Source organism: Loxodonta africana, chromosome 7 (assembly GCF_030014295.1).
Source record: "Loxodonta africana isolate mLoxAfr1 chromosome 7, mLoxAfr1.hap2, whole genome shotgun sequence".
In the NCBI taxonomy this organism is placed as follows: Eukaryota; Metazoa; Chordata; class Mammalia; order Proboscidea; family Elephantidae; genus Loxodonta; species Loxodonta africana.
The window spans coordinates 60,629,747-60,643,076 of record NC_087348.1 but is presented as its reverse complement, the minus strand read 5'-3'; the positions used below and the strand labels follow the sequence as shown (position 1 = coordinate 60,643,076).

Here is a 13,330-nt window from a genome sequence, read left to right as displayed (position 1 = left end):
AAGAGAAACCATCATGGCACTGCAGGATAGAAAGAGATACCATTTCGTACCAGGAGGGCTGAGTACGATACTTCTGTAATGACTGTGTAGCTGAATAGCCTTGTTTATTTGGATAAAACATATTTTTAAGCCTCCAGGCACTTTTTAGTAACTAGGAATTTGACTACATAAATATTCAAAGGTCCCTTTGAGTTTAAAGATTTTGTTACATAATTAAATAAACTGGTGATGAGTGGTATTTTACCTATACTTTTGGTTCCTTTAACTTGTGGACAAGTTGCTCCCCCAGCCAGAAATGGAGGCCCATTCACCAGATCGGAAGTTACTTTCCTGATTAAACTGTAGACCTTATTTTCTGATTAGACCCTTAGACTAAGGTTTTGCATTCATGATATTGGATTAGAATATATACTTGTGTGGAAATATTATTGGCTAGCCAAAACAAATCATTTAAGAGGAAAAAATTCAAAATTGTGAAAGAGGCATCTAGAACTGTTGGTGGTTGGTTATTCTTTGAGTCTAGCTTGAAAGGTGCCGTTGGCATTTTCTCCTTCCAGATTTTTGGAGGGATGTCCAGTTTTGGGTGTTTTTGTTTGTTCTTAATGTCGAAATATTATTATTAACCTATGTATCACATGAACTTTATTCCTTCATTGTTTCACTCCCATAACTTGGGAATTACCTACAACTGATCAGATGGAAGTGATGTCATGCAGAGGAGAGCACAGGTTGCCTCCAGAGACAGGGCCCTTGACTGTGAGTTCATTAGGACTCACTGTTATGAATTACCACAGCTAGGGGAGTCTCTGTCTTGTAGGGTCACTATGGGTCGGAATCAAGTCCACGGCAACGGGTTTGGGTTTTTTTCTTGTTTGTTTGTTTCAGGAGTCTTAGAAGCCCTGGTGGTGTGGTGGTTACGAGTTCGACTGCTAACCAAGAGGTTAGCAGTTCAAATCCACTAGCAGCTCCTTGGAACCCTATGAGGCAGTCCTATAGGGTCTCTATGAGTTGGAATTGACTCCATGGCAGTGGGCTTTTTTTTTTTTTTAATGTGGGGAGGAGGTAATATCTTCTGTTATTTTAATAACTAAGATCCTTTAACTGGTGTCAAGAATACAGTATAATTTATTACCAAAATTAAAAAAAAAAACACATGCGGACAACTAATTTTAGAACTCAACATTTCATTTATCATCTTGGGGACATTGTCCCTCTTAGTATGAAAAAAAAACTTTGATTTTCCATTATCTATAGTTTTTTTTTTTTTTTATAGTTTTAGTTCATCAATATTTTTTTTTATCTGTATTCACTTCTCCCCTTGTCCTTGGCCTTTTCCTAATGACTTAGAGTTCTAAAGAACATTGCTGTCTTGATCCAGAATTGTTTTTTCTATTTTGAGTAAGTCAGTGGAAATTTTATTTTGGCACATTTTCTGTGTGATGATTTATGTTTAGTGTTTGTTGAGTATGAAATATATGCCAAGCACTGGCATAAACATTTAACCCTCAGAATTATCTTTGAGACATTAGCCGTCATTGTACATGCTGGAGAACTCAGGCTCAAGGAGAAAAACTCATATAAAAGCTACCAAATGGCTAGGTAGAGAACCGCTATTTGACCCTAGGATTTCTGAGTCTAATTCCAATATTCTATCCGTAATTTTAATCATAACATATTTTAGTGATATAATGCTTATAATTTTATTCTTATTTTTCTTTCTTTCCAATTTATTTTCTAACATTGAAATACCTTTTCTCTAACATTGCCAAGTCTGGAGATGGACCTGAAGCCATCTTGCTCGTAATCAAAGCACACCTCTAGGTGGCGGAAAAGAATACCTTTTCTTCAGAGTCAAAACTGGGATGTCTTCACCAGGGATTCTAGAGCAACACTAGACTAGACAGAGTCTTTAAACATGTGATGTTTTACTTATGGAGTCATTAATTTTTTCTTCTTCCTCTGGGCTAGTTCAAGTCTCATCATATTCATAATTGTTATTCCAGAATCACTTTTACTATGGAAAGAAAGAGGAAAAAAATACACACACACATTTTTTAAAGAATTCTCTATTAAGTTTCTGCATGTTTTTCCCTTTAAACTTTATTTTCCTGAATTCCAAACCCTGAGGGTTGAGTTATCCACTTTTAGATAGACTCATGAAGCTTGGAGAAACTATAGCTTGGAAGAGTCTTAAAAGCATTTTAGCCTTTCCACCTCTTTCCAAAGAGGTTGGCTTTCCTTAGTACCTACCAAAGTTACTTATTAAGTTTTTAAGTGTTTAGATTATGTCAATCTTATCGGCAACACCATTCATTGTTTATATGTTTATTATACAAAAACATTTTTCTTTCCCTATAATCTAGTTCTTTAAGTCTAGTTGATTGTTAATCTTTCATTTATAATATCTTCCCATCTTTAAAACTTACCACTTGGCATCTCTTGTGCTTTTGAAAACTTGTGAGTGGATTCAAAAGATCAGAAATGAACTTTTTCTTATAATTTGTGCTTTGTGTGCTAATTAAACTCATCTTTTTTTTTTATGTTGATTAAGCATTGGTTAACACATGGGGTCTCCATGAGTTGGAATTGATTGGAGGGTAACTAACAACAACAACAACCAAAACAAAACAAAACAAAACAAAAAAACAAACTGATTTCCTTCAAGTCAATTCCGACTTATAGCGACCCTATAGCACAGAGTAGAACTGCCCTACAGGGTTTCCAAGGAGCAGCTGGTGGATTCCAGCTGCCAACTTTTTGGTTAGCAGCCAAGCACTTATAAAAAGTATACAGTTCTATACTGATCTTCTTATCTGGGTAATACAAATTTATTTGACCTTTCTTCAACACATTTGAATCATTTGAGTTGGAAAATACTTCACAATGGGGTAAATTCCTCCAAACCCCAAATTTGGATCCTGCTTACTGGATCTGTTTCCATGTTTTCTGTTTATGTCTCCACCAAATCTAAATCTAAGACCTTGATACAGTGGCCTTCAGCTAACCCACTGAGTCATGCTAAATCTGATGGTAATTTGAAATATAAAAAAAGCACCAGGAGCAATGGATTGACAATCCTAATTCTCTCAGAAGAGATTTAGACAAAGGAGTTACTATCTATGACAGTGAGTTTAGAATTCTACATGTTTGGTACAAATTTAATTGTTTACCTTCTATTGCATGTCGATTATCCACAAAGCCTTGCCCCCTTGGAAACTATAACTCTACACAACAACCACAAAAAATGGTTATAAAGTAGCAAAATAAAAATTGCTTAGTTATTCTTATTGTTTTTACTTCATGATCATCTGTAAACATTAGAAGATAGTTTGAATTACAGTTCTGGCAAAACACAGGACAGACCACATGAGAAATAAATGTGCCACTGTCAAGGAAAAGAAAAAGTTTACTGTTTCGAAGTATTAAGGGGAAGGATTGTATCCTGGCTTATTGAAACTGTTACATGCCATTAGGTTTACTGTAAACCATCCCTTGATGAATTCTTTGCTGGACAATGAGCTTAAGAATCTGAGGTGTCTTCTTGCTTTTAAAGAGCAAAATAGGACTTTGATGCTTAAATGGAAGCTGCAGAACACATAATAGGGAGCAGGTAAAGTTACTGAACTACCGCCTCTCACTTTCAGGAAAGTAGTGAGAGAGATTGTGTCTTGAGAGGAAAAGCATTTTAGAGGTAACCCTTTTCAGATTTAAATTAGCTATTTAAATGTATGAATCCTGTGCTTAAATGTATTATTACTTAAATGTCTATTTCTGAGGCTATAGAAATCCAAACCAGCTACAGAGAAGTTTTATGTTTTCCTGGAACTAGAAATATTTTTAAAAGACTGGGGCAAAACTGTCTTAGATTTTGGTGTTTAATCACAGAGTTTGGAGACAATTTTAGTACTTTATATGAGTGATGTCACTATTAACTGCAAAATAATAAACAAGGACAATGTTCTGATTTCTGTACTGATAATTTAGTAACACATGACAAGGTATATTAAAAACATTTTGCCAACTATATGGTTTGGCAGCAAAAAGGAAAAAGTGGAAATTTGTTCCCTTTAAGCAAAATGAAAATATTTCCATAATTCACTTTAGACATTTAGATACATACAGATTTATAGCGAACGTTTTCCAAATGAAATTTGTGGTAAATCTTAAAAAAAAAAAATTACTCTGAAGAATATTTACATTGAAAATGAAACTGTCTTTCCTTTAAAATGGTATATTTATGACACCTTTTATCTATTTATACATACTCCCAGCAGTTTTTCCTAATGCTACAGAAAAATGTTTGGAAGACAGTCATATTTTGCATTTTTCTGAAGTATTTCTGATGTCTCATTTTTTTTTTTTTTTTAAATCAGTCTCAAAAAGACCAAAATTAGCTTATGTTGAGTGAATTAGAGTTTGAATTCATCTGGAAGGGAACACTATGCAAAATTTTAAAGAATAAAACCTACAAGAGAGTATACAACTTATATTGATAACTTTAACATATGGTAGACATTGAAATATAGCTGAAAACTTCATGATATCATATAAATCTCATTTCTTGCTAGTTACAAATACCTCATTTGTATTTTTATTCAGTCATAATGCATTTGGTTATTTCATTTACGCTATTTTTTATTTGTATAGAGAGTAGAATCCTATCTGCTGTCAAATATATTCTGAGTTTGTTACCTTAGCTGCTTCCTTAGATCCTACGCAAAAGTACTACATTCAGGGTCAACTACATATTCAAACACCTTTCTACAACCCATATAGGGAGTTGTGACTACTCATAAGGTGATCAGGTTTATTAAATCATCTCTCGTTTTATAAATGTAAGCCACTTAAGTACTTCTATTCTAAAGATGATTGCAAACAAAACCGAATATGTGAAACAGGTAAAGTAGGAAGATGCAAAAAAAAAATAGAGCACATAGCATGTGAAAAGGAGAACCTGTGTCAATATTTGTTAGAGTCCTGGTGTAATTCTTGGGTTATCAAAATGAGTTACTGATGAATCTGTTTTGTAAAAATGTATCATCCAGAAACAGTAGTAGTCTTGGAGTAGAAGACCCAGGGTCAAGCCTGACTCTGCCATGATCAAGCTGTATGATCTTGGCTAAGCCATTTATCCTTCCTGGTTCTTGTCTTCATTGTTTATAAAAATGAGAAAAGTGTAGTAGGGACTCTCTGAATTAACCTACTCCCCTGCCTCCCATCCAGTGCACTAAATTGTGAGTCCATGATTGCTTAGCCATATGCAAAGAAACAAGTGCTGCTGTTAACAGCACAGGCAATAGTCTTAAGAGTAATGACCGTGTTTTCTATAAGCCATGCAATAGCCAGAAGACCAGATGCCTACTGTCATTGCCAGCACCAAAATTCTGTGAAAAAACGTGGTTTCAAAAATTAACCCAAACAATGAGAGTTTGCAAATTGGACGCTAAACATTTCATTCAACCACTTATAATTGTGTTTGATGAAATGGAATGTCTTGCCTTCGAAGCTGATTTTTTCCAAATACAATGTTTTGCACAAGCTCAGAGCTTACTGTTTGATTTTCTCTTTGACCTTTGATTGCTATTGTTACCTATCAACTGGTTGGCTAGAATTGTGAGGGCTAGAACAGATAAAGTAAATACTGTTTCATAGGGCTTAATAATTAATAACCTGACCTGTAAATCAAACCATCCATGGATCCAGTTCATTACTGGGTCATTCGTGGCAAGATTTTAACACGAGAAGTCTGTATAAAAAGCAATTGTTCTTTTGTTTCCAAAACAGGTATTACAAGTGGATAAATAATGTGCACTGCTCTGAGCCCAAAGGTACGCAGTGGACCTGGCCTCTCTGATATGCATCAGTATAGCCAATGGCTGGCCAGCAGGCATGAAGCTAATTTGCTGCCGATGAAAGAAGATCTGGCCTTGTGGTTAACCAATCTATTAGGTAAGGTTATAAGATTGCATTTTGTGAGCAAAGATAACAGATTTTTTTCTCCTATAGTGTCCTTTACCTGAGCATGTGACAGCATTTTGGGAAGAAAGACATTCATTATTTGAATTTTTCATCTGAGAAACCTGAAGCATGTGTAAATTAAAATGAATTTCCCAGTGTCCTTCACATAAACTGTGCTTCGTAATTCCAATGATATGCATTGAAATGTGGAAATACGTAGTCAATTTGTTTATCTATATGCTTCTCTGATTTACATTTAAATTTCTTCCATGGAACTGACTAGTTTGACCTATTCTTTTGCCGTTGCATACAGACTACAGTCTTTTTGTGAAATCTGGCTTCTAAAGATAGATTTCTTCACCCTACTTTTATAGCACACCTTCTAAAACTGCTGAATACCCAAACTTGGCAACAAGAATGTCTGTCCTTTGTTCCAGTGAGCTGACTAGTCTCGCCCAACCTCAAGCTAAAATTTTTCTTTTCAGGTCGCTTTTTTTTTTAAGTTCTCTTCCAAATGTATCATTGTTGAGAAAAAAGCGCCGCCTCACGCTAAGGCTGGTTCTTTTTTTGTTTCTGTTGTGCCGATATATTCGCGGGATAAAATATCCACCATGTGCGTAATGGTATCATTATGTATAGCAATGCTATTTCTACTAATAGTTTTTCACAGAGGATAAGATTGATCTGAGACCTAAGGAAAAGATCCTTACAAAGTTGTTCAGATATAAGATTTGAATATGGATTAAGCATACAGTTTGTGTGGTGGTGATCATTCGCAGGAGGATTTTACTCAACATTATTTTATTATTTAAAGAATCCTTCAAGGTAAGTGCTATCCTGAATTGTTTAGAGAGAAACATCCTGTCCATCTGAAATGTCAGTAAGGTTTTCCTTGCTCACCATGGCTCTGGATTTTTGTATGGCTTTTGTATTTTTCTTTGGTTGTTTTGTTAACCCTTTATTCTGTGATTAGATGTTTCCTTTTTTCCTTTGTAGTCTAACCAGGACTACCACATGTGGGTGTGCAGGTTGTACCCTTCTCAAGGGTGTTCAGCCAGGGTTGAGTGAGGGCAGAAATTCAAAAGACATTCCCTAGGAAGACCCTGGTGGTGCAGTGGTTAAGAGTTCGGCTGCTAACAAAAAGGTTGGCATTTTGAATCTACCAGCTGCTCCTTGGAAACCCAATGGGGCAGTTCTACTCTGTCCTATAGGGTCCCTATGAGTGCAAATCAACTCAGTGGCAAATGCTTTTTTTTTGTTTGCTTGTTTTAGCAAGATCCTGCACCCTGGTGTGGAAAACATCCACCAGAAGGAAGGAATTACCTTTTAGTAATTTCTCCATACAAATGAGCTTTTAGTTATTACACACAGAGGGAGTCTATGATATAGTAACATCTTTGAGTCTAACAGTCATGAGTAGCTGATTCCTTTGATTCAGTTTAGCCTAAACTGTTTTGTCCTTTCGGGACTTAGTAATGATTGCTATCCCAGCAATTTATTCTTAATTCGGGGATACCTTCAGATATGGGCTATCCCAAGTACGGCAGTATAAAGTGTAGATAAGTCTCCTTATCTGTAAAGTGGTAATAATGGTAGTATCTACTTTGTAAGGTTATTGTGGAATTAAATGATTAAAATATGTGTAGTTCATAAAACAGTGTCTGGCATATAGTAAACACTGTATGTGTTGTTTTTTTTGTTATTTTTTACCTCTTCGCTTTTATACAGTTTAGTAAAACTGTTAAGTTTATTTTGTGCATAAATTCATTCATTTATTCAACGAATATTTGAGTGTGCATTAGAATAACGTATTGGTTAAAAAAATGATCTCTGGAATCAGAATGCTTAGGGATTCAAATATCAGTTCTACCACTTACTAGGTACGTGATGCTGGACAAGTGTCTTAATGTGCTGTGCCTCAGTTTCCTCATATGGAAAATATGTGTAATAATAGTACCAAGCTTACTGGATTATTTGAATTTTAAATGAGATCATTACCTTTAGAACAAGATCTGGCACATAGTAATCAATCAATAAATTGATAGTGATTATTGCATTCCAGGTACAATCCACTAGGTGCTAGAGGGTAGAGCACTGCCTGAGAATAGACATAGTACTTGCTCTCATATACCTTGGACTAGACTGGCACAGAAACACATTTTATAAGTACTTGAATACCAAATTCATTGATCAGACTTGTTATAAACACTAAAAGTTTTAAGTTGCAATAAGAATAAAAGACATGGGTGGGGTAGGACAAAGTGATCAGAGGGCTTGAGGAAATCCTTCTAAAGGAAACTTATATTTAAACTTAGATATGAAGTATAATTAAGGGCTAGGCTGACAAATCATGGAAGAAGAGCTTCTGGATGGAGGGGACAGCATACGCTGAGGTAGGACAGAGCTGGTGCATTGGAAGAACTGAGTGAAGACTAATGTAACAGCAGAGAAAAAGGGAGAGGGTTTCATGAAACCTGTTGACCATGTATTGCCTTGAAGACAATGTTAAGGAGCTTCTGTTGTTGTGTTGTTAGGTGCCGTCGAGTTGGTTCTGACTCATAGCGACCCTGTGCACAACAGAACGAAACACTGCCTGGTCCTGCACCATCCTTACAATCATTGTTATGCTTGAGCTCATTGTTGCAACCACTGTGTCAATTCACCTTGTTGAGGGTCTTCCTCTTTTCCACTGACCCTGCACTCTGCCAAGCTTATACTTCACATTATTATCAATGAGAAGCCATTGAAATGTTCTAGGAGGGGGAAAAGCAGAATTACTTAGAACAGAGCCAGGTTATACAGCCATGTTCCAAGGTCCCATGACTTGTCATCGAAGGCTTTTTACTTGGTGAATGTGATCATTTGCAAAACAGCTTGATCAGTGTGAGAAGCCCAAGGTAGCTTCAAAGAATAGAGTCAGTGTGTGTAATGGAAAGATCCTTGGACTAAAAGTCAGGAGACCTGGCTCCGAACTGGGTATCAGGAGACCTGGCTTCTGGTCCTGGCTCTGCCACTTGGTAGGAAACTTGCCCACAATCACTCAGCTATCTTTTCTGGGCTCAGTGTCCTCAACCATAAAATGAAGGGGTTGGAGAAGACGATCTCTAATGTCCTTTCCAGACCCAAAAGCCTAAGTGTCCAAGAAACCCAATTAGGGGCAGTGGAGGCCATCAATATGCATAAACAAGGAGAAGATGGTTTATATAAATGAATGACTTTTCTTTTGAAAAATAAGACTTTTTTTTTTTAAATGCTGGAGTTGGTTATACAAATGCAACTTGATGACTTGTAAATTTGCTCAGAAAAGGAATTCTAAAGGAAACTTGAAATAAGAATGAGTCACCTTGTATTTTATTGAGTTGGTATGAAGTAGGTGAATAATAGACATCAAGTAGACTTTGGGTATATCATAAGATGTATTACAAATTGAGTTATGCTAAATTGATTTTACTTATATGTAGATAATACTTTGTAATATGACAGTTGACATCATGGTGATTTTCACTTTTCTGACCTTCCCACATGGAGGTAAAAGATAATTCAGTTGTTCAATACATAATGTTTCCAATTTTTCAATTATTTCTAAAAATAACATACTTCCAGCTTTAAAACATTAAGCATGAAAAGTTAACTGCAACAAAGCAATCCGTTTGTTGGAATTGCTACAGTGAAATACAAATGCTGTATAATGAGCTTGGAACAGCTTTCTTTTCCTTTTTCTTAAAGTCCTTTTAGCAGATACTTATCCTATCGAGGTCTCATATTCTTGTTATAGTCAATAAAAATTCCTTAGAAACAATGGCATCTTGTGGATAGTTCAAAAGTTTAAAGAATCAAGTTCATGTTCACAAGTTGACAGCTTTCAGAATAGTTAATGCCTAGTATTTTACCAAGACTTTTCCAACAGAAGCAATTTTCTCTCTTCTTAATATAAGTCAAGGTAGATACAGATGAATCAGTGTGGAGTAGGTGCCAATCTGGGGTTCAATAGATATAATGAATCATTACCTATCTCACAGTCTTCAAATTTTAGTTTCAAAACACCAAAAAAATCTGGTAGCAAATGGTTTGCTTCCAGTTTTCCAATTAGGGAGCTATCATTGGAATTGAGAGGTGTAGTGGAGACAGGAGCAGAATTTGGATCACCTTTAGAGATAAAAACATGCCAGCTTTCTTCTGCAATGAATTAGGCCGAATATGAGAACACACCTGAGAGGCATTCTCAGCCATTCTGCAATCTAGAAAGTGGACTTCTATTCATTTTTCAGCACCACTGTCTTCAGCACCAACCAGTTCTTTTCCTGACGGGCTTTCTGTGGAGTTTCTTACAGAAAAAAAAGACAAGTGTGTTAGGGAGAATGCACTGTTATGGGAAAATAGTTATTCATATATTCATTAATATATATTGAAATAGTCAAGTATCGTGGCTAAAAGCATAGGCTCTAAACCTAGACTTACTGAGTTAAAAAGCCAAATTCCTTTAGGTGTTAGCTGTGTGATTATAGACAAGTTAATAAATCTATACACCTCAGTTTTGTCATCTGTTTTTTTTGAAGTAGACATAATAGTAGCATCCGCTTTGCAAGTTTGTGAGATTAGATATATTAATACATGTAAAGTGCATAGAACAATATCCAACTCGTAATAAGAACTCAACTGTTAAATATTATTGTTAGATATTATCACGTTTTAGGAACCTGAGTTCAGTATTTCAGTGTATTGGGAGGACGACATTTTTTCTCAGCAACATAGAAGATGAAATGAATCCATTTATCCAGGTGGCTCCAGTCTAAAACACTTTATGGATTAATACTTAATATTTATGGAAATCATGGCAAGCAAACATTTCTGGGAGGAAGGCACTGCATTAATGTATATAATCATGCATGTTGATTTTGGTTACCTGACAAAAATTTCAGGCAGATGTTTATTTCATATCATTGTTGTTGTTGGGTACAGTCAAGTTGAATCTGACCATGGTGACTCCATATCATAGTGCCCTAATTTTAAGAGGAAGTGGCTAACCACAATAGTTAATCAAATGCCTTGATCTTTGTCTACTGGAAAGCTATCAATGGTAAATAAATTGATGGTGTGAAGATCAAAGACCACAATTAGGAACTCAGGAAAGAAAGGCATCACTTCTAGACTAGGATATTTTAGATTAATCTTCAAGTCAATAGTCTTTACAACCTAGTGTGGGTAGGTATGTCAAAATGTTTCAATTATACATATTTACTGCCTGTTCTTTCCCTAAATATGTTAACAACTTGGAAAGGATGGGGTTGGAGAAGAAATGATTCTCTGTTGCTAGAATCCCGCTGTCTTGGTATTTATAACCTGACATATGAATATAGCTGTACAATTTAGTTTAAGAAAAGGTCTGATTCTACTTAACAGTGGTATTAGTTTTATATGGCTTGTTCTTGAGAAATTGTCATTTTTTTTACAATCTGTTCTTAAGGATTTTTCTTATGATTAAATCCAAGTAGTTGTATAGTCTGTTTTTGTCTTTTAAATAACTATTGACAATATCAATGCAATAAAGAGTGAAGTAGTATGTCATACCATATAAGGATTATACACCCACTCCTCAATTATAGACATGGTTAGGTTCCAAAGACCAAGTCATTGTGTGAAAATAACCATTATGCAAAAATAGAGGATGACCACATCAGATCACAAAATGGAGGATGACTACATCATTTCATAACTGCCAAATTATATCACTACATAACTGCCAAACCACTGAGAATCATGGTCCAGCCAAGTTGACACATAACCTTAACTATCACAGGCAGTGTTACTCTTACCTTGCATCCTGGTTCGTTACTGCCAGACATGTTATTAATGCACAAAATAGTTGGACAGTAGATTTTTTACTATTGTTGTAGATGCGAAATGTCAGATAACAAGATAGTTGATAAGTGAGGAGTAGTTGTAACTGGTTTCTTAAAATTATACAGTTTATTTAAAATGTATACTTTGTGATTCTTAATCTTTGGATGGAAAATACATTACATGTGAGTTGTTAAAAATTCTGTCTTGCATTTTTATTCATTTGAAACAGTATATTTCAGCTATAAAGTATGTAACAGTGTCTGTATTAGCCAAAGGAAAAAAAAAAATCCCACCTTTTGGAGCTATAAAATATATAGAATTGAAAGTTGACCCCTAATATATTTTTCATTAGATACAGATGTTCAGTGTAAAATTCTTTCTTCTTCAAGTATTCATAAAAAGCAGGATAACTAAAAATCTTCAGGTATAATGTATAGAAAATAAAAAGCATATCTTTTGGGAAACTGCTAGTGAATTTTTAATGTAAGCCATTTTTCTTTTTATAATTTATAATTCTTTTGAGTTTACTGTAATCATTTTGTCACTTAACATTATGAATGAAATCTTCAAATTACTGTGGAACTTAATGAAATATGAATACCTAAAGACTTTTTCCATGTGTAGATACCCTTGGTAATTTATAAAGGAATCATTCAAAAATTTAAAATTTACCTTCCTCACCTTGAAATTTAAGCACATTTAAATAAAGCAGTAATCTTTCAAAGTGATTTCTAACATTTGTTTTTCATATCTGTTTGTAAAATATATTTCTTATTATTGTTCAAAAATGCAGAGCAATATGGTGAGTATAAAATACAAATTCTGTTATACTGGCTATTTGCATTGTGAGACTATTATTTTATTTCTGAATTGAGTTGAGGGGCATACAATTTTGAAATAATAGTAGTTCTGCATAGGCTCCCTCTATAGTGAGTACTTAGAGCTACTGATATTTTACCACCTGCAGAAGTCATTATCCTAACTGGAAGCTAAAATGTGAACTATCCAGTAGGGAAAAAAGAACATAAAAAATAATAATTCTTTTTCCCTCTTTACCTAGTCTTTCCCCCAAACTAGAAAAAAGAATCATTTAAACAGATGTTTCTTAAAATCTAAATATATTAGATACTACAAGTTTAACTTTAATGAGTCATTTGTTGTTCCAATTAGTTTATATGTAAGTGGTCATGGAATTGAGCTGCTTGCATACTTTCCTTAAGGTAAAAAATAACTAAGCATTGAACCTGAGAGTTCCAGCATAAAACTTTAAAATACCTCCTTTTTAAAAATTTTTTTGCTTTAACTTAACTACTTGTCCAAAAAAAATAATATCCACCAGTATCTCAAAGTTTCTCAGTAGTTTATCTCTTAATTTGTTAATTTAAGTATTCACTGAACACGTTCACTATGTGAAATACCATGCTTGTCTCTGTGGAAGTACATTATAGAAAATATATATATATTCAAATTACTCAAATGGTTTACAGTATATTTGGAAAGAAAAGAACTTGATTCAAAACATGTTACCAGT

General features: G+C 34.7%; 1 protein-coding gene across 2 annotated transcripts in view; it reads left to right on the top strand.

The window, feature by feature from the left end:
* The first annotated feature begins 5,804 nt into the window (after positions 1-5,804).
* Positions 5,805-13,330, top strand: part of GAS2 (growth arrest specific 2) — a 121,774-nt gene continuing 114,248 nt past the window's right edge. For both annotated transcript variants that reach the window (XM_003412315.4, XM_064288345.1), the window contains exon 1: positions 5,805-5,949. In XM_003412315.4, the coding sequence (XP_003412363.1) occupies positions 5,805-5,949 (145 nt within the window). The remainder of the gene's footprint in view (positions 5,950-13,330) is intronic.